The 21,229-nt window shown below is 52.9% G+C and overlaps 1 protein-coding gene across 10 annotated transcripts in view; it reads left to right on the top strand.

Moving 5' to 3' along the window:
• AKAP13 (A-kinase anchoring protein 13) overlaps window positions 1–12,988 on the top strand; it is a 314,021-nt gene extending 301,033 nt beyond the window's left edge. For all 10 annotated transcript variants that reach the window (XM_070478204.1, XM_070478206.1, XM_070478207.1 and 7 more), the window contains 7 exons: window positions 567–728; window positions 1,430–1,500; window positions 1,955–1,999; window positions 3,943–3,993; window positions 5,071–5,493; window positions 6,948–7,281; window positions 8,375–12,988. In XM_070478204.1, coding sequence (XP_070334305.1) covers window positions 567–728; window positions 1,430–1,500; window positions 1,955–1,999; window positions 3,943–3,993; window positions 5,071–5,493; window positions 6,948–7,281; window positions 8,375–8,424 — 1,136 coding nt within the window. In that variant the 3' untranslated portion in view covers window positions 8,425–12,988. The remainder of the gene's footprint in view (window positions 1–566; window positions 729–1,429; window positions 1,501–1,954; window positions 2,000–3,942; window positions 3,994–5,070; window positions 5,494–6,947; window positions 7,282–8,374) is intronic.
• The last annotated feature ends 8,241 nt before the right edge of the window (window positions 12,989–21,229 follow it).

Consider the following 21,229-nt stretch of genomic DNA (forward strand, 5'->3'; position numbering starts at 1 on the left):
GTTGGGGTTGATAATTCAGATGCTCAGACTTCCCTATCCCCCTGACCTCACTACAGGAGGGGCAGAAAGCCTGCCACTTTGCACTGCTGTTCTCAAACTGGCACACCTCACTTCCTGGGGATTTCTTTTTGGCTATTTCTGGTCTGACTGCAGGAGCCGTGCTCCTTCCAGTAAATTACTCTGCCTTCCCTGTATTGTGTTCACTCAGTCGTGTCCAACTCTTTGTGACCTTTTGGACTGTAGCATGCCAGGCTTCTCTGTCCATGGGGTTTTTCAGGCAAGGATACTGAAGTGGGCTGCCATTTCCTTCTCCAGCCTTTCCTGTACCCTTTCTACATTTCCTAGATCTCACGTGAATAAGGCTGGAGGTTTAACCTGTGCATTTCCAACAGATTCCAACTACAACACCTGTCCTTAGCTGAGAGCTTTCTGTGAGCAAAGGAAGTCTCGAGGTCTACTTTGGATTTTCTGATCATCTTCCCGGAGCATATAATGTGTTAATCAGGAGATTTTCTTTTTTCCATTGCAAGAGGATATGTCAGTGTTGCCTGTTTCCTCTCTTCCAGTGGAGATCCTGCAGGGTCTGGTGAGCGGCAGCCTAAGAGGCTCTCTTGGGCAGGTCGTCAGCAGCCCCTCGGAGCAGGAGGGCGTGGTCGGCCCCGTGTCCCTGCCCCGGAGAGCGGAGACCTTTGGAGGGTTTGACAGCCATCAGATGAACGCATCAAAAGGTCAGTGGGGTGGGGGTGGTGTTTTTAATTGACTGTATTTATTTACTTTTGGCTGCTCTAGGTCGTTGTCGCTGCGCCGGCTTTTCTCTAGTTGCGGTGAGCTGGGGCTGCCGTCTGGCTTTGGTGTGTGGGTTTCTCACTGTGGTTTCTACGGAGCACCGGCTCTAGGGCGCGCGGGCTTGGTAGTTGCAGCACACGGGCTTAGTTGCCCCGCAGCATGCGGGGTCTTCCCGGATCAGGGATCGAACCCGAGTCTGTTGCGCTAGCAGGTGGATTCCTGGCAGAGAAGCCCCCAGGTCAGTGGTTTTGAGCTCATGTGCTCTTCTGGGCAGTCGTTCACCATCACAACGAAAAACCATCTGTGCTCCACCGCCTCTGTCCCACTTAGATGGTGAAGGTTTTAGTGAGGTCCTAAGTATCCAGCTGCTGGAACTCAGGGACCTCCATCTGCGTTGAGTTCATTTTGAGTAATAAGAGGTTTTCCTGGGATCTCAGCTAAGCTATAGCAAAAGGGGTAATAAGACTGGTTTTTTCCTTTCTGCCCCTAGTTCTTTATCAGTAAAACTGTTTAATAATCATGTGGCTGCCCTTCTACTGGCATTACCAGGATTCAGAAGTATTTTGAACCTAAGCTGTGTATATAGTATTTTCTTGGCTAATCTGTTTTGCAACTTGAAAAAAATGTTTGTTTGTTTGTGTAGGAGGTGAGAAGGAGGAGGGAGACGATGGCCAGGACCTCAGGAGGACCGAGTCGGACAGCGGTCTGAAAAAGGTATTTCTTCCTAAGAGACGCTCCCTCCCTCCGTCCTCCTGGGCCCTTCTTCTAAGCTCATCATCTTGAAATTAGTCCACTGTGATTGTGTTTTGGACGCCCAGTTTGCCCTGTTTATATCCTACATAATCTTGCGAGGAAAGCACTTTTCTAAACAAACAGCACCGTTCTGAGCCCCGTGTTCTTGGCCATCGGGCCTCTCTGGTTCTGGACATCACGTTCCAGCACACAGCTCCGCCGGCTGGACTGGTTTCACTGAGAGCCTTGTTTAAACACACACAACCCCCACCTGAACTCATTGCAAGGCTTCCGCAACAGTTCAGCCTCACCTCTTCACTGCCCTAATGTAGAAAAGAATGAACACGGCACGTCACAGCATAACTTAGACACACACTGAATATAAATTTTGCCTCAATCTTCATTTTTTTTACATGCACTTTTTATTATTTTATAGGGTGGAAATGCTAACCTGGTATTTATGCTTAAAAGAAACAGTGAGGTAAGAACACTATGAGCTCTTTAAAGGAGTATGATTTTGTTGTAGTTGCTCGGTTGAGCCTGTTCATTTCTGCTTTGCTGTGTTGAGCAAACTGTGCTGTCGTCGGCCCCTGGGCATTGTCCTGGCAGTTTTTTGCCAGAAAATCGCTGCCTCCTAAACCAGCCTCTGCTCCTCTGTCCTTGAGCAGCCCCTTGCTTTCTTTGAACGTGGGCCGTGAAGCTCCCACCGTGGCTTCTGTCCATCCACACACGCTGAGCAGAATTTGTCGCCAGGTTGGCTCTAACTTTAACCTGGCACCAAAAGCTGCAGTGTGAAGCATGACAGAGGAACTTGTGAGTGATTCTGCACAGTGACTCTCAAGTTGAGTTTTCTTCTCTGAGCACTGCTTCTGACTCCATATGTCACTCTAAAAAGTATCCCAGACGTCCCCTGGCTAGAGATCAGGTTCCCTGCCTTCCACTGACCCTGTAGGGTAACCCAGGTCTTTCACCGTCTCCCCGTCTCCTTGGGTTCCTCTGAGGAAATCCTCCTTGAAGGCTCCAAGCTCAGTTGAGTCTGCACGTGTGACACTGTCAGCAGGCTGGAGCTAGACCCGGGACAGGGAGGGGCGAGGGTATACCTCTCAGGTCGTGCTCTCTGCTTCTCCTGCTTTTCATAGAACACCTTAAAATCCCAGAGGGGCTTCGTTTCAGAATTTCAGATGCAGGGAATCGCTCCTTTTCCCCCTGAAACACAGAAGCTGTTTGTCGTCTGTGTTGGCCTGTTAGTCTGCACACTGTGACACATTGAAGAACCCCCTTCAGTGAATGAAGTAAACCTGCTCTCACACAGACTGTCCCACTCGTGTGCTGTTTAAAGAGCAGCCCTTTAGTTGTTTTTTTCCACTTGCCACCTCCCCCGCGCCCCACCCCACGCTGAGTGAGAAGAGTTGGGTAAGAGGTCTAGGAGACCAGTGGCTTCCAGGCATTCCGGCACGACCGCACACTACAGGTGCTCAGCCAGAGTCAGCTGGCCAGCTGGGACTTCTCCTCCTCTCTGTTAATTAAGAATAAACTTAAAATGAGGGGCAGAAAGTATTCTCCGAAGAGCTAAGCCTGATAATTAAGTTTTTGTGTTTTCAACTAAGATAAAAGGAATACATGTTCGTGGTAGAAGATTGGAAAAACATCCAATAATGTAAAACAGGAAAACAAGTAAATATCCTACCACTGAGAAATAGCTACTATTATTAAATGGTGTTCTATTTTCAGCCTTTTCTTCCACAGGACATGTATTTATGTGTCTAAGTTTATGTGAGTGTGAATTGCATAAAAATAGTTTTGCACAATTTGTTTCAATACTCCCTGGAACTTCATATCCTGCTTTTTTTCTCTTAACCCTCGAGAAGCATTTTTCTGAGACGTTTGTACAAAACATGCTTTTTAACAGCTGTGTATTATTATGCTAGTTGCCATAATTTAATCTTTCCAATGGTCAATTCTTTCTCTGCTTTTTTGCTTTGTAAATGATGCAGCCACGAGCATCCTCATACTTTTTTTTTTTTTTTTTGCAAGGCTATGATTATTTCCTCCGCATGCCATCCTCTTCCTAGAAAGGTTATACTGCACTCAACTCTGTCAGTACAAGAGGATTCATCCATTCTCATCATGCTTTCACCAACACTGGGAATTCTTTTTTAATTGACATTTTGTTGGCTTGAGAATTTCAAGTAGTTATTTCATTTTTGCATTTTTGTGACTTCAAATCATTTTTAATCATTTTTAATATGTTAAAGGTTGAATCATTTTTAATATGTTACATATTCGGCCATTTGTATTTCTTCTTTTGTAAATTGCAGGTTTATGTTCCTTGCCTGTTTTTCTACTAGAATGTTTTTGACTTTGCTTATGAATCTGAGAGCCTTGCTGGGGTCTGAGCTGACTGCTTGTTGATTCCTTTTGCAGCAGGTCATCCAGAGCGTCGTCCATCTCCACGAGCTCCTCAGCACTCTGCAGGTACGTGCCTTTTCTCCTTTGTCCCTTCACTTCCTAGTTGAGAGGGAGACCGACAAGGATGTGGCTGCCCTGGATCTTTGAGGTTTATACATATCTTACGGGTAAATACAGCCCTCAGACAAGAGAGACTGGCTATCATGATGAGGAAGATTCCAAAATGCAGTGGTTAAGGTCCCCTGGCAGAGGGAATGGCAACCTACTCCAGTATTCTTGCCTAGAGAACTCCATGGACAAAAGAGGCTGGTGGGCTTAGTCCTTGGGGTCAGAAAGAGACATGACCAAGCAACTTACACTCCACTACAGAGGCTCACTGATCTTCTAAGGCTAGAGCTGCCGAGCAGATGGTGGATGGCAGGTACCCAGAGCACAGTTAACAGCTGTGCCCCAGAGCGCAGGGGGTGCGGGCCTTCACAGAGGAGATGCTTCCAGTCTGGACGGCCTTTGTAGGTGTCCGACTTTTTGCACCAGTGGTAAAGAACACCCGCCTGTCAGTGCAGGCGACATAAGAGACCAGGGTCAATCCCTGAGTCGGGAAGATCCCCTGGAGAAGGAAATGGCTACCCATTCCAGTATTCTTGCCTGGAGAATCCCATGGACAAAGGAGCCTGGCAGGCTCCAGTCCATGGAGTTGCAGAGAGTGGGACACGACTGAGCACACATTCACACACAGTATCCTCAAATTCGGGTCCCTTCCTTTCTTAAAAGATCTGACCAATCCAGTTCATAACTCCTCCCACCTCCAAAGGCACACTCCACCCCAGACAAGGCTGCTGACTGCAAAATTGAAGTCTTGGCACCATTGACCTTCCCACTTGGTTGCTGCCCAGGGTTATCCTAAAGTACTTTTCCCAGAGCAGATTAGAAAGCAGGGGAGGGCGCCAGCCATGCTCCAGGCGGGCTAGGCACATGGTCCCCTCCTGTGGGCATCATACTTTTCCCAGAGCAGCTTAGAAAGCAGGGGAGGGCGCCAGCCATGCTCCAGGCGGGCTAGGCACACGGTCCCCTCTTGTGGGCATCGTTCCCCCTCGTGCTCATCACCCCCTAGTGCCCATCGCCCCCTCGTGCATCTTCCCGCAGGGCGTGGTGCTGCAGCAGGACAGCTACATCGAGGACCAGAAGCTGCTGCTGAGCGAGCGGGCACTCACGCGGACGGCGTCGCGGCCCAGCTCCCTCATCGAGCAGGAGAAGCAGCGCAGCCTGGAGAAGCAGCGCCAGGACCTGGCCAACCTGCAGCGGCAGCAGGCGCAGCACCTGGAGGAGAAGCGGCGGCACGAGCGCGAGTGGGAGGCCCGCGAGAGGGCGCTGACGGAACGCGAGGCGCGCCTGGCGCAGCGCGAGGACGAGCTGCGGCGCAGCCGCCAGGACCTGGAGCACGAGCGCGACGGGCTGCAGCAGCGCAAGGCCGCCTACCAGGGCGACCTGGAGCGCCTGCGCGCCGCCCAGCGGCTGCTCGAGCGCGAGCAGGAGCAGCTCCGGCGGGACTCGGAGCGGCTCAGCCAGGTGCCGGCGCGGGCCGGGTGTGGGGGCGGAGGGAGGCCCGGCAGGGCCTGGGTGTGCGTACACACCGCTGATCAGCATTGTGGTGCAGCAGAAACTAACCGCAGGCTAAAGCAGTTATCCTCCAATTAAAACATCCCCCTCAGTGTGCCCAGCATGGAGGAGAGTAGGCAGAGAGAATATTCAGTGTACAAAGGCCGACTTTATAGAATCTGTTTGTGCATCCGCAGAGGGGCAGGTGAGGACTTGAGTCTTTTTCTCCTTTTTGTCTCAGGGGTTGAGACCTGCATGTAAGTTTGGAGTTTGGCCAGGCCAGTGAAGGGAGGTACCTGGCCCTTGCCCTCGGCCTGGCCAGTTTAGGCTGGGGTAGTCTCAGTGTCTGTGAGGGTGGCGGTCAGCCATCCAGGATTTGGGGAGCAACCCCTCTGTGCCACGTGAGAAATCAGAACCTAAAGGACCTTGTAGCTGAACAGAGAGAACGCACTGCAGGCAGCAGGCAGCCGGTGCCTGAGCTCGGCTAGCAGTGAGGGCTCTGATGCCCGGCTCAGTGAGAGAGTGCACGCGTGGGGCCAGTGGACATCAGCTCCAGGGACTGGCCCAGCCCATCTGGGCTCTGCTTCATCCCGATGCGTCTCGCCACTGTGGATGAAGCCTTTTGCTGCAGCCGCTGCTGATTCAGGAAGGCCTTCCACCTGTGGGGAGCACACCGCCGCCCCCCCCCCCCCCCCCCCCCCCCGAGTTTGTTATAGTGGTAGTCCCTGGCGCTTCTAGAGCAGGAAGCCAGAGCCTCCTGGGTGTCTTGATACCCATGTTGCCATGCGTTTGCTCAGTTGACCTTCAACAGTGAAGGAAAAGGACCCTGACATCTTCCAGAGGCGTGGCAGTTAGGCTTCGTGCAGAGGTTTCCAGGTGTGTAGGGGGGCAGCCAGGGGCCGGGCCGTGCTTCGTGTGACGCAAGAATGGGTTCCCCAGGGAAGGCTGCCCAGAGAACACAGAGTCTATCTCTTTGATCTTCAGTTTGACCTTTGACCAGGATCTTGGTGTAAGCACGTCTCCACCTGCCGTCTAACCTAAACAGACCTCTCTAATCTCTCAGCCCTGAAATAATTATCCACTCCTGCATGTAAGTCAGTCACTGGATAAGCAGCTCTTCCTGCCTCTCCAGGGGATGGGAGTTGTGAGCTGCCTCATTGAAGGTGCTATTCATTCATTACAGTGTTAATAATAGAAGTAGTCAGGGTATGAAGATGGTCATTTAGCACTTCCGCAGATACTACAGGGGGTGGGGAACGGAACTGAGAAGTTCAGGGTATTTCAGCTTCTCGAGAGTCCAAGGCAGTGAGTGCACATGGGGCTGACACACCAGCATCCCCAGGGACCTTGTGCAGTGTTCCCTGAGCAGTCGCTGAGGACGCTGCCGGTCCCCCAGGTGACATCCCTCTCTCCACCATGTACAGGTTTCGTATCAAAACACCAAGCTGCTGCGGATCCCATCCTTCTCTCCGAACCCCGAGGAGACCCCCTCTCCACCTGCACCTTCAATAGCCAAATCAGGGTCATTGGACTCAGAACTCTCGGTGTCCCCCAAAAGGAACAGCATGTCTCGGACACACAAAGAGAAGGGGCCTTTTCACATGCTGGGTTCCGCCAGCCAGACAAACAGGGCGCCAGAGTCTCAGAGCCAGACCCCAGTGTCCACGTCCACGTCCACCCGCCTGTTCGGGTTAGCTAAGCCAAAGGAAAAGAAGGAGAAAAAGAAGAAGGGCAAAGGAAGCCGCTCACAGCCCGGGGGTGAGTCACACACCAGGTCTCCCCTGGCCACGCCGCCCCTGGGGGCTTTAGCAGCACAGGAGGGGTCAAAAAGAGGTGCCTGCCTTTCAGGCGTGTAGAAGCTGACCCGCATACGTCTCACCAAACCCACTGATTCTGCCCACAGAGGGCTGTTGGAGCTTACGCTGAGAACTGACATTCAGGGAGCCTTTAGGAAGCCACTCTGCGTGGCGTGTGTGCAGAGTAGAGCGCGGGCTCCTTTCTCACACTCACTGTCCGGACGAGGAGCGGAAACTCAGCGACTCGGTTACAGTCCTCACTGCCTTGCGGCTGCTCCAGTAATAAGCTGCTTCAATGGAAAGCTGAATTTGTTGCAATCTCATAAGATTCTTAACCAGTCACTAACTTTTTTGTTTAAAGACACAAGTTGAGATACTTGTATAAAGAAATTTCTACTGTAAAGGAGGATCACTTTTTATTAAAGATTCTATATATTCTCATGCAAGTACTTCCCCTTACCATGTAAACATATTTAAACGTAAAAGATGCAAATTGCTTATGTGCTATTGTAAAGTTTAAAGGTTTACATAGCATTTCAAAAAGCAATAATACTGACACGGTTTTCTCAAAGACCCAGGGGAAAAAAGAAAAATAATGTACTAATAGGTGCTTGGTGAGCCTTTTCCGAGGGCAGCTTTAATCCTGCAGGAGATACAAGGCCGGTGTTTTTGAGCCCAGACACCCAGGAACCCTGCAGCTCAGGGTTAGCTGAGTGCCTGCCAGTGCCGGGCACACGATCAGACCACACAACACGAGGTTGAGTCCTTCTCATCAGGATTGGCTTCCCCCTTCTGTGTGGGAGGGTGTAGAGAAATCCCAGTTTCCAGGCTTTGTCTTCTGTCGAGTTCAAGGATCTGTAGACACACGGGACATCATTGAGGACCTCATTCACTATATCAGTGAGGGGGGCACCACAGCAGAAGTCATCGCCCACCTGCCCAGCATCTGTTTGCATCCTGGGGGACTTGTGTTTAGGGAAGACAGGACAGAATTTACCAATGAAAAGACCAGTTTTGTCTGAATTTCTTTTTCCCTCTTGGCTTCCTTTTTCCAGACGGCCCTGCTTCGGAGGTACCCGCTGAGGGGGAGGAGATTTTCTGCTGACCGGTCCCGCTGCTGTCCTGTATGGTGACCGTTCACCCCCGCCATCCTGTGCGCACTGCCCCCCACTGACGCCCGTGCCTGGCAGCCCTCCCCGCTGCCCCAGGGCCTGGGCCCGAGGGACACACGGTCCTGGGGGTCAGGGTGGGGAAGGAGGCCCAGGATTGCAACCCAACCGCTGGCCAGCCCTGCTGAGGTCACATTACAATGAGGATAGTGGCCCCGGAAGTCCAGGGGATGGTTGTGACATGTCAGGAATGCCTCAAGGCCGAGAGGGTGTTTGCGAATGTGGTCTGAAGCTCTGGGACAGAACCAAAAATCAAACCGCAGGTAGTTTGCGCTTCATCTGAATGCATACAGTACCCGTCTGTATAGACACGTGGAATACCACGGACCGTGCATCGTCTGCACCAGACGCCTGGCGGGCTCAGCTCAGCTCTGCTCAAGGGCGCTACCCCACCACCACTCCGGGGGGTGTGCTCTGAGTCTCATCCAGCATTCCCCCCGGGCTGTCTCCTGGCAAACCTACCCATGCACACTTCACACCCACTGCTGTGTGTATTTCTCACTCAGAAGGGACGGCAAACAGTTGTGAATACCAGTGAAAGAAGGCTGGATGTCTTTAAAAAGCAAATGATCCTGAAACACCTTGATTTTGGTGGTTCAGTCACTTTGGGGGGAAAAAAAAAGTAATGTCATCAGGTCTAAAAGAAATCCTATATTGGCTTTCCAAGATGTTTGCTCATGGATTCTGGGCACAGATGAAGTGGAGAGGTTACCTCCCCGTCACCCCTGCAGAGTGACACTTTCCGGTCATCACTGGCCATTCACATGTGACCGCGACCCCCTGGCTGTCCCCCTAGGGCCTCGCAGTGGCTCCCTAGGGAAGCTGTTTTTGCCTGCGCCCCCGCCAGGGGAAAGGGTGGCCCCCCGGCGCTCCTCTGCCTGCCCTGGGGCCACCTGCCTCTTCCTCCGGGGTGGGGTGACCGCCCTATCCTAGGCAATTGGCTGAAAAGCAGGTGCAGGTAGGCGCGTTGGGGGTATGAAGTGGTTCCCTCCAGTTCAGACCAGGAGACAAGCTGGTCCCGAAGGTATGGCCTGGAAGGGTCTCCTTCTGTCAGGAGGCCTGGCACAATTTTGATTTCTCCAAGTTTTGCAGTCTAAAGTTCTGATGGTTATTATATTCTGTCCCTTGAAGATGCCACAAGTGCTGTCTGCATGTTCTTTTTCCTTCTCTCTTTTTTTCTGTGTTTCCATCTGTATTCCTGGAGGCTCGTCACCAGCCGGCCAGTGCAGAGTCTTTCCCCATGAGGCCCCCGCACCTGCCACGCTTGTTACCTGCCTCGTGGTGGGGGGAGACCCTGGAAAATTCTGTGCTTCCTATGTGGCCTTTGATTCCTGCCTTTCGCCCCTCAGGAGCATAGGTCTTTGAACTTAACCTTTCTAAAAACAAACAGATCTGTACCTTGGTGCTTGTTGATGAATTGCAAGCTGGCCTTGCAGATGGAGATATCTATCTTTCAGTTTATTTGAAAGAGGTCTGGTTTAAAAGTTTTAGCTTTAGATTTGTTTTATTTATTTGTGTGCCGGGTGCGTGTGTGTGTGTGTCCGTGTGTGTGCGTATGTGCGTGTTAAGGGTGAACACACCAGCTCAACGGTTTTGACTGTGTCCGGTCAGGCAGCCTGCGCTGCATCCTCACTCCTCCAGGTCTGTCAAAGTGCCTTGAAGGCCCAAAGGAAAATTAAGGATGGCGGGTGAAGTCCCTTTCCTTCCCTCCTCCCACCCCAACCTCATTCTTTGACCAAGAGAGGTCTTCTTCCTTGCTTGAGAGTTAAAAAAAACTTGCCACCCATGGGTTCCATGTGCCTCGTTTTTATCACGGCAATCTCTTACCCTTCAGAAATGCGTTGAGAACCAGCTGATCTTCTACTGAACCTCGATATGCGCCCCCATCCCCATCCCCTAACCAAAGACCCTAAACATTGGAAGGTTAGGTTGTCTCCGCTGCCGATCCCTGCAGCTCCAAGGATGGCTGGCCTGCTGTGGCCCTGCTTAGACCCCGGGGAGCTCAGCGCTCTGTCCTTGTCCCTGGTTTGGGATCCCCGTCCCGCAGAGAGCGGCTTTGCTGGAAGAAGGGGCCGGTGAGCGGGGACCTGCGTCCTCCTGGCGTCTGTGTAGGCCCGGCGCCCCTGGCTCTGGGCGTGAAGCCGGCGCTCGGTGCTGGCGGCCTTGCCCTCACACAGGCTCTGCACCAGAGGCGCCCGGACGGTTTCTGGCCGTCACCACACAGCTGGGTTTCAGTTTCAAAGTGTCCTTCATTCCCACCTAGTTGTGAAGTTGAGGTTGCCTTGGCTGTTTGGTGGTAGTTTTCTGAAACGATTAGCCCTCCGCCTGCACCCCACAACTTAAAAAATAACCTGGTCGGGTTGTGCTTGGACAGGTTTCAAATCTGAATCCGAGGGCGTCTCCCCCGACCCAGACCTGTGCTTCTCTGTGCCTTGGCCCCCCTTCCCGTCCGGTGTAGGGTTTGGGGAGCCACCTAGGATTCCTGTTGCTCCTGCTTTTGCTTCAGACCTCGAAGCCGTCTCCGACCTCGAGGCCTGACCTGGTTGCTGCGGTTTCTTTCCTGTGAGAAGGGGCTGCCTCTCCGGGTGACTCAGACTCTGCTCTCCGCAGCGTCTGAAGGCGAGCTTCTCAGCTTAGGGAATCAGGGGCCTGACCTCCCTTGTGTTTAGGTTTTGGGGGGCAGATGGAGACGCCACCCAGGGTCCCCAGGTTCCCAGAATCTCGTGAGTTCACCTGGAAGGAGGCTGCGCCTTCTCTCGGGACTCCCGTCATCTCAGCGGTCGCTGTCCTAGTCTGGCGACGGGCGACATGTGCACTTTAAACGCTCCCCACGGTTGGCTCCAACGCGACAATCAGCTATTGACTGTTTTCTTTGAAAACGGAGAGGCCTAAGAGCAGCCCAGTTGCCGTCACTCAGCCTTTACCAACATCCCCCTCTGCCGCCACGAGAGCTGTCTGTGGGAAGGCGCTCCCTAACGAGGTTTCGGTTTTTATTTGGAAAGGTACGAACCTACCTTTTATCCTCTCACGTCTCAGGGTAATACCACTAAAAGTTGTTCTTTGCGGACATTCTCCTGTTACTTGTTGTCTTCCCAAGCCCCTAGTTTCAGCGGTAGGGAGCACGCGCTGTAAGACCCTTGGGGTTTGTTGCCCCTTTGTTTGGAGGGTGGGTGTTAGTGTGTAGGAGTTTATAAACAGGCCCCACCTTAGCTAAAAGGTAGCACCATTAGCCTTAGGGCCAGACCTCCAACCCGGAAGGTGTGGTTCACAGAAGTACTCTGTAATTCATTCATCAGACCCCAAGGTTCTTTTTTCCACAGCCAGTTCTTGCTCCCGAGGATCTGTTGTCAGCTTGGAGCTGTGGGTGTTGATGCAGCGTTGATGGGGGGCCCGGTGTGTCCCGTGGACGACCAGGCCCAGGGGCTGGTGCGGGGGGGAGGTTGGGAGAAACGGACTGGACAGTGGGCTTCAGCAGCCTATAAAGAGGGTGGTTCGAATGGGACCCCAGCCACTGCCAAGGGCTCTGGACATGCTTGGACTGCAGACGCCCAGAAAGAACCCTCCGTGTCGCGGTGGCAGGGACCAAGGCACAGTGCCGCCATCCCGCAGCAGGGCCATGGGACATGCTCACCGGCGGCCCTGGGTCACAGCTCCATCTGGCGCCGCTGCTCCGACCTACCCTCAGAGACAAGAAGACCAGGGGTTCGTTTTGGTTGGCTTCTTCATTTTCTTTTTTGCAGTGTAGCGTAACATTCCTAGTTAACCAGCGCTTTGAAATCTACTGCCTGCTGGCCAGGTTTTAAGACAAGAAGTCTTTCAGTGCTGCCATAAGAGGGAAAAAGACAAAAAAAAAAACACAAAGGCTTCTTTCCATGTACCGATCAAATTTAATTTGTCAGAAGCTTAGCTGGCCTTGAGTTCCTTCTCCATCTTGCGAAGGTTTAATTAAAGACGGGCAGACCCAGCTGGCTGACGTGTCTCCTGCCGCAGACAGCGGCCGCCTGCTCCGGACCCCCGGGTCGCGCCGAGCCTCTGCTCACCCCGCCCTCCACCGCCCAGGCCGCCCCGGGCTCCGGGGCCTTGATGGGCCGCCGCCGTCACCGTTCCGTCTGAGGTTCCCGGCGTGTCACCCCACCTGCCACGCAGGACACCCCAGGATGTGCAGGAGGGCGGTTCCCAGACACCTGATACCTCTGCTGTCCTTTTGTCGTTTTCAGATGCTAAATGGACATTTCTGTGCATTTATTTCTATTAAATAAAGAGGGGTTAAAACCCAGATGCTGTATATTAATTTGTAATTATGTATAAAGTAAAAGCAGTTTTAAACTGTAAAGGTTGTTGTTTTCTTTTTTTTTTCAGTGTGTTTCCTGGAATTTTGCCACAACATACTGGCTTTGTATTTTATTTATCTTCCTTTCTAGTTATCAGCTTCAGACCCTTGTAAAGCCCCCCTCCACCTTCCAAAAAAAAAATAATAATAATAAATGTCCTTTAAGTCTCGATGGTGACTCTGATTTATTCCTGTCGGGGTGGGTCTCCTGGAGTGAGTCAGTCCCAGGGTACTCCGGTTCCGGTGAAGGGCCTGCCCCCCTCCTGGCTGTGAGCCTTCGGCCCAGTGAAGCCTTATTTCTGTACCTCCGGGAAGGACCGCCCCAGAGCACAAAGCGGTTCCTGGGGAGCTCAAGTCCTCCAGAGCCAGACCCTAGCCTGGAGGCTCCAAGAGTCAGAACCATTTCCCGTCAGATAAGTGCGGTGAGAAACTTCCTTGTCGCAGATTCTGCTGCTGTAGATCCTACTACATAAAAAGGATGAATGTCAGTTTACCTCTCTCTGCTGACTTTTTTCCAGCCTGTCCCACCCCCAAACAAGGCAATTGCCAAAAAAACGAATTCAGGGAGAAGAATCTCGTTTGCATGTAGCTCCTCACGGATTTACTGTCTGGTCCTCAGAAATTGCTGGAATGCACGGTAGGATCTGCTCTTCCTGACCCTAACCCGCCTGCAGGCGCCTCTGCTGCTCTTCCTGCATTGCTGGTGCCTCCCAGAGCCGGGCCTGCCCTGCTGTCCCAGCGAGAGGCCCCGGGTGCAGCTGGTCACCCAGTGTGATGCGGAAAACAGAATCGGCCCGGATTCCCAGCTCTCTGCTCCCAAGCTCCCCGCCCCTCCCCACGCAGCGACGGCCGACAAGGAAGTCCTGCCGGCTTGCCAAGCGCCTTCTCTCCTTCCTTCTAAAGAGTCCTGCAGCCCTGGCAATAGCTGCCGCCCCAGAAGCCAGGGAACAGTGGTCCCTTCTCTCCAACACCCTCCCTTGGCCATCAGGGCAGCTGCGGCGTCTGGACGCCCCCAGCAGGGTGGGAGAGTGGTTCCCACGGCCCCCGCCAGCTCCTAGCTTGGGTCTGAGCCAAGGACAGGCTCCCGTCGCCTGGGAGGCAGGAGAGGGGAGGAGGCACCATCCTTTGTTCCAGGAGAAGCCAGAGGCACAAAGCTGGGCGGGCTCCGGCGCAGGGTCCCCGCCTGCTCCTGAAGGAGAAGGGGCCACTTCTGCCCAAGGACCCGCACCCCACTCAAAGGGAAACCCAGCCGTGCACCCAGGAAGCAACTGTGCTTACTGATGCCGCAGGACAGAGACACAGTCATGAACGAAGCCAGCTAGCTGGAGGAGAGCCTGCTGGGCAGGGAGGAACAGGCCCCGGTTTTGTTACTTCCTTGGAACCGGGAATAGAAGCAGATCTGAGGTCAAAAAGAGGATCAGAGTAGCTTCCCTGGCGGCTCAGTGGTCAAGAATCCGCCTGCCAACACAGAAGACGGGTTCGTCCTGTCCCTGGTCTGGGAAGATCCCACCTGCCGCGGAGCAACCAGTGAGCCCGCGCGCCCCGAACGTTGAGCCTGCGCTCTAGAGCCTGGGGACCGCGACTGCTGAGCCCACGTGCCACAGCGGCTGGAGCCCATTTTTGCCTGGAGCCCGTGCTCCACAAGAAAAGCCAGGGCAGTAAGTGCACGCACTGCACCTCCACTCACCACAACCAGAGCCAGCCTCTGCAGCTACGAAGACCAAGCACAGCCAAAAACTTTCATTAAAAATCCGAAAGTTCCCTCTGTCACCACATTCCTGGCTCGGCCTGGGGCCACGGCCACCTTCCCAGCAAGTCCCCCTGCCTCCCCAGCCACCCAGCCCGTTCCAGACTTCTTGGGAAGTTCCTTCTTGGGCTTCCCTGGTGGCTGGGTGAAGAATCTTCCTGCAGTGCAGGAGAAGCGGGTTGGATCCCTGGGTTGGGCAAATGCCCCTGGAGAAGGGGAGGGCCACTCACCCCAGTATTCTTGCTTGGAGAATTTGCGCACCTCCCTCCCAGGACCACCCCCACCCCCCCCTCCACCCCCGCATTCCTTCAGTGGCCTCAGGTCACGGCCAGAAGGTGGCCCAGAGGTGGCAGAACGATCCAGGTGGACCTCGTCCTCCTCGGGGGCCCTGAGAGGAGTCTGCAGTGGACAGGAGTGGAAGCCGGTGCACCCCAGACTTGGCGGCTGTGGGCCCCACCGGCCTCCCAAGTCCTTCGGTGTCCCAGTTAACCCGGGCTGTCCCCAGGTCCCTCTGGACTCTCGTCATCACTTCCTCACACAGCTGCGAACAGTCCCACTCAGGTTTGGGCTGCTCCTCCGTCCAGCCACCTTGAGAGACTTCCTTTCTTCCTGGGAGAGCATCCCTGGACCCTCGGGATGGAGGTTGGAGGAGGGGAGAGGAGAGGGACCCGAGAAAGGGAAGGGCCTTGAGTGGCGGGACTCGGGGCGAGGGAGCGGCAGGCCGAGGGAGCGGCAGGCCAGCTCTGCGGGGCCTCCGAGAACCAGCCTGCTTCTGTCGGCCCATCCCCTCCAGGGCCTTGAATTTCCCACCCCACCCCCACAGCCTCAGCGGTGGAGCTGGGCGGTTGCCTGGACAACCGGGCCCCCAGCCTGGGGGCATCTGCATCCAGGGGAGGGGGGCCCCAGTCACCTGAAACAATGCTCTTTCCACCCGCAGGAGCCTGGCAGCTGTGAGGAGCTGGGGACAGGGCCAGGCTGGGGTCCAGCAAGCACCATTGAGGGGACGTGGACAGAGTCTGGGGGCCACAGGGTGAGTGGGAGAACCACAGACTGCAGAGTCGGGGCTCAACACCCAGTCTCGCCATCTGATGGCCGAATAACCTGGGACAAGTTACTGGTCCTGTCTGCCCCCGTTCCCTCCTCCATGCGGCAGCAGCCAGGGTGCCGATCACAGACTTGCTGTGACGATTCCACAAGAGGTTAGATGCTGGTCCCCAGGCCTGGTGCCTGAGCCCTGAGCTGTCACACGTGGCTGCAGGAGGAGCCTGTCCCAGCAGCTGCTGCACCGGAATCCCGTCCCTACCCCTGTCTCCACATCTGAAGGTGAGCACCCGGCGGCAGAGACCACCTTCCCATCACCCAGCCCCGGCGCCCTGCGCACGGTGTGGCTCAGTGCTCCTCGTCTTTGGGCTTCTGGTTTGGAACACCTGTCCCCCCTTTCGTCATTTGGCTCAGGTGAACGGTCACTTCCTAGAGGAAGCCTTCCGGGACGGCCAGGGCAAGCCCAGCCGCTCCTTCCTGCCTGTCCCTTAGCATCCAGAACCCACCTGCCTTAGAACTGTTTGGCGCCTGGAATCACCGGCCTTAGGCTAGCGTCCCCTCCGCCTGGCTCTGGCCAGGCAAGCACAAGAAGCCAGGTCTGGAAATAGATCCCCTCGAGTTCATGCCCCGGTGCCCACTCCTGTGTGTCCTGAGCCAACATGCTTAACCTCTCTGAGTGCAATTTCTTTGTCTGTAAAACGGGCATGAAGGTACCTTCCCCCATCCTTTTATTGAAAAAAAAAAAAACAAACCCTGCATGTTCTTTCTTTTTACTTGGCAGGAAGGGACAAGGTAAAGGCGTGGATCTTAGGATGTGCAGACATGTGGGCCTAGTTGGAAGTATTTACTGTGATGCCAGGGCTCCCATAGTGTTTCAGGTTCTTTTGGGTCAAAGAAACTTGGCCAGTGTCTCGTTTTTGCTTTGGATGACCTTCCTGTGGAAGGCCCAAGAGCGAGGGGCACTCACTGGCTGGAGAGCCACAGATCTCATACCCTTGATGCCTCAGTGGGGTCCGGGTCCCCCGTGTGGGGATGATCACACCAAGGCTCATGGAATTAGACCAGCCCAGCCAGAGCCGGCGTCAGGTCCATCCTGCCAACATGCAGATACCAGGTTCTCCCTTAAGCCCAAGCTCCTCAAACCAGTCTTTAGATCTCTGCGTTTGAACTATCTGCCTGTTAAAAATGCATCTGGACCTAACCCAGGTTTAATGACTCAGAGGAGGAAGCTGGGGAATTTGCAGGGTTCATGAAATCCCTGGGGACAGCTCAAGAGGCCCCGGGTGCACCCCCAGACTCCCCCCCACCCAGGAGAGGTAAGTGTGGGGAAAGGGAGGTGAAGAAAGAAGCGCCCATATCCCACCCCTTGGAGCAGTGAGGTCCTCTCCACTCTACAAACAGAACTTACCTCCATGGAATCCCGCTCTTGTTCTGCAGGTAATTCTCCATGAACATTCTGGCTGTTGACGAGTCTGTTGACAAATCATGGGAGCTGGTACACAACCCTGGGCTGAAGAGACGGGCTTCAGTCTCTCCATCTGCAAGGTGGGACCCCTACAACCCCGCCGGGCTGCTGAGATGACAGGCAGCACAGCATCACTGCCGGAGATTCCTCCCCCTTGTGTGCGCCGACCTTGTCACTGGAGGGCTTGGTGGCCCTGAATGTGTTACATCCACAAAGCAGGTGGTTGGACTAGAGCCAGGCTCTTGGCCTTGCGCACATTGGACTCATCAGCAGGTGGGTGGGGGACCGCCCTGCCCAGAACCTTGGGGGTAGGGGTCTGGACACCCCGACATTTGAGCAGTTCCAGTTGGTTCCTACATGCGGCTGATATTGAGAGGCTCGTTGATCCTCAAGCTTGATCCCAGAGATCAGCTCTGTTCTGCAGACGAGGCTACCTCCCTGGGCATCTCCACGAGCCCCTGAGATGGATAGAGCTGGCTCTGTCTCTGCTGGGAGCCTAAGCTTTGAGCAGCCGGTGCTCCAGGCCTGAAGGGTGACAGCTCTCCCCTTGGGCCTTTGACTCCCGAAAGAGGCTGCCAAGGGCTTCCCTGGCGGCTCTGCAGTAAAGACTCTGCCTGCAATGCAGGAGACTCAGGTTTGATCCCTAGGTCGGAAGACTGATTTGGAGGAGGAAATGGCAACCCACTCCAGTATTCTTGCCTGGAGAATCCCATGGACAGAGGGGCCTGGCGGGCTACAGTCCACGGGGTTGCACCGAGCTGGGCACAGCTCACAAACAGGCTGGGGGGTAAACGCAAGGGAGCAGGAGGCAGAAGCTCTTCCCTGGGGAGCACAGCCCCAGGGCGCCATCAGGGGGCCTCCAGAAGTCCTGAAAGTGGGGGGCAGAGAAGACAGCGCACCCAGCCCTCTCTGGGGGCTGAGTCAGGTGCCGCCTGCAAGTCCCAGCTTCTGGTGCCCACCTCCAGCTGACTTTCCCCCACGGATTCTAGACCACAGGGCCACTTCTCCAGCCCCACCTGCCCTTCAACACCCACAGCCTGTCCACCTACCCTCTATCCCAACGTGACAGGAGCCACTCCTCTGTAAGGATGCTGTCTTAATATTTTGGCGGGGGGGCTTCATTGTTTGATATGATTATAATTCATATTCTCTAAAAAACACGTGGGAAATATTGAGATTTATTTTTTAAATATTTTTTAACACCTATAATCCCATCAGCCAGAAAAAAACTATCCACTAGTATTTCGTCATGTTTTCTTTATACTCATTTTTCTAAACTGAAGTATAGTTAATTTATAATACTGAAATATTGAAGTATAGTTAATTTATATGTAAATCAGGTGTACATCATAGTGATTTGGGGTTTGTTTGTTGGGACAAATGATATTCCATTATACATTATAATAAGATATTGGCCCCGTACTATGCAGTAAATCTTCAACTGCTGTCTATTTTATTTACTGTGTGTGTGTGTGTGTGTGTGTGTGTGTGTGTGTGTGAGTCGCTCAGTCATGTCGGAACCTTTGTGACCCCATGGACTATAGCCCTCCAGGCTCCTCTGTCCATGAGATTCTCCAGGCAAGAATACTACAGTGGGTTGCCATTTCCTCCTCCAAGGGATCTTCCTGACCCAGGGATTGAACCTGGGTTGCCTGCATTGCCGTCAGATTCTTTATCATCTGAGCCACCTGGGAAACTCATTGCTTCTCTGTTTTATGTATATTACTTTGTTAATGCCATCCTCCTAATTCCTCCCCCCACCAATCCCATTTGGTAATGATAAGTTTGTTTTCTATGTCTATGAATCTGTTTTGTATATAGATTCATTTGTATTTTTTAAATTCCACGTATAAGTGATGTGGTATATAGTATTTGTCATTCTCCATCTTATTTCACTAAGCATAACATTCTCTTGGTCCGTCCATGTTGCTGAGATGGCAATATTTCACTCTTTGTGATGACTGTATACACGTACTGCATCTTCCTAAACCAGTCGTCTTGATTGCTTCTGTGTCTTGGCTGTTGTAAGCTGTGCTGTGTGAACACTCGGGTGCATGTATCCTTTTGTTTGGGGCCCTTTTTAGTTGCAGCATCCCGGATCTCTTTCGTCGTGGCGTGTGGGACCTTTAGTCACAGGCATGTTGCCAGGATCAGTTTAGTTGCAGGGATCTCATTTCCTGATCAGGGATCAAACCCAGGCTCCTGCGTTGGGAGCACAGTCGTTGCCGCTGGACCACCAGGGAAGCCCCACATGGATCATTAAGTTAGAGTCTTCATCTTTTCTAAGTATGTGCCCAGGAATGGGATGGCTGGGTCACATGGTCACTGTTGTTATTTTTAAGGGTGCTCCATACTGTTCTCCATGGTGGCTATACTAATTTACATTCCCACCAACAGTCTTTGTACACATTTTTATTTATCAGAATTAAAGTCATGTTCTATATAGACACTTATATCCTACTTACTTCATTTCACATTTTCATATGAACATTGGGTACCTAATATCTTTAGGTATTGCCAACGTTTCACTCTTATAAATAACATGCAGGGCTGGTTTATAGCACCACTTCCCCCCCGTTTCAAAGTAAACACATGTTTATTAGAGAAAATGTGGAAACTATTAATATGTAGAATAAATAAATAAAAATTATAGTAGGAAGTTCTGCTTCCAACCAAGTTGGAGTAATATTGACCAGATTTACTCACCTACCTAAAACAACCAAAACTCCACACAAAATATGTGGAATGATGGTTTTAAGGACACTGGAAATCAAACAACAGAGTACAGGTACCCCCAAGAGACCAAGGGCCTGTCTGAGCCTACCTTAGGCCTTGCAACTGCCCTGAGTTTCCCAGCTGCAGCCAAGCATGAAGGCACAGGTGGGATCCGGAAGACTCCCCAAGTTGAGGGCATGGAGCTGAGAGTCATGAGATCAAGGGAGATAGATCTGGCAGGACAGGGGCTTCCCTGGTGGTCCAGAGGTGAAGAATGTGCCTTCCAGTGCAGGGGCCACGGGTTCGATCCATGGCTGGGGAACTAAGACCCCACAGGCCTTGGGGCAGCTAAGCCCCCAAACTTCAGCCGCCGCGCTCACGTGCCACTAGAGAGAAGCCCGCACGCCACCACAGGGAAGCAGCAGGCCGGGGTGATGGATCCCAGCACCGAGACCCAGTGCAGCCAAGTAAACGAGCCGGCAGCGCTGGCAGTAAAGAACCCCCCGCCAGTGCAGGAGACATAAGCGAAACGGGTTCAGTCCCTGGGTCGGGAAGATCCCTTGGAAGAGGGCAGGGCAGCCCACTCCAGCATTCTCGCCTGGAGAACCCCATGGACAGAGGAGCCTGGTGGGCCGCAGCCCAGGGGTCGCACAGAGCCAGACACAACTGAGGGACTAACACCACTGTAAGAGCTAAGAAAAAAACAGGGTCAAATCCTCATGACTTGAGGTTAGGCAAAGCCTTCTTAGATATGAGGCTAAAACCACAAGTGTCAAAAATAATATGGGCTTCATCAAATTTAAAAACTTCTGTGCCTCAAAAGCTACCATCAAAATAGTGAAAAGACAACACAGAGAATGGGTGAAAATATTTTAAATTGTTAATCTGACACGGGAATTTTATCTAGAATATATTAAGAACACTTTCAGCTGAATAATAAAAGGACAAATGACCAAATTTCAAAATGGGCAAAGCCGCTGAACAGACATTTCTCCAAAGAAGATACATAAATGGCCAATAAGCTCATGCAAAGATGTTCAACATCATTAGTTATCAGAGAAATGCAGATCAAAACCACAAAATGTGAAATATCAATTCACACTCACTAGGAAGGCTATAATAGTTAAAAAAAAAAAAAGAAACCAGATAACAAGTGTACAGGAGGCTGTAGAGAAATGAGAACCCTCGTGTGCTGCTCCTGGGAATATAAAATGATGCAGCCGCTTTTGAAAATGTTCTGACGGTTTCTCAAGTGGTTAACCAAAGTGTACTGATACTTGCTATAAGGATGAACCTTGAAGACATCGTGCAAAGTCAGAGCAGCCAGTCGCAGAGGACCACACACTGTTTTATTCCATTTATACAAAATGTACAGAATACAGGCAAATGCAGGGAGATCCATGATTGCCGTGGACTGCGGCAGCTGGCGGGGAAGGAGAGTGA

This window comes from Odocoileus virginianus, chromosome 16, assembly GCF_023699985.2.
Source record: "Odocoileus virginianus isolate 20LAN1187 ecotype Illinois chromosome 16, Ovbor_1.2, whole genome shotgun sequence".
Taxonomy (NCBI): Eukaryota; Metazoa; Chordata; class Mammalia; order Artiodactyla; family Cervidae; genus Odocoileus; species Odocoileus virginianus.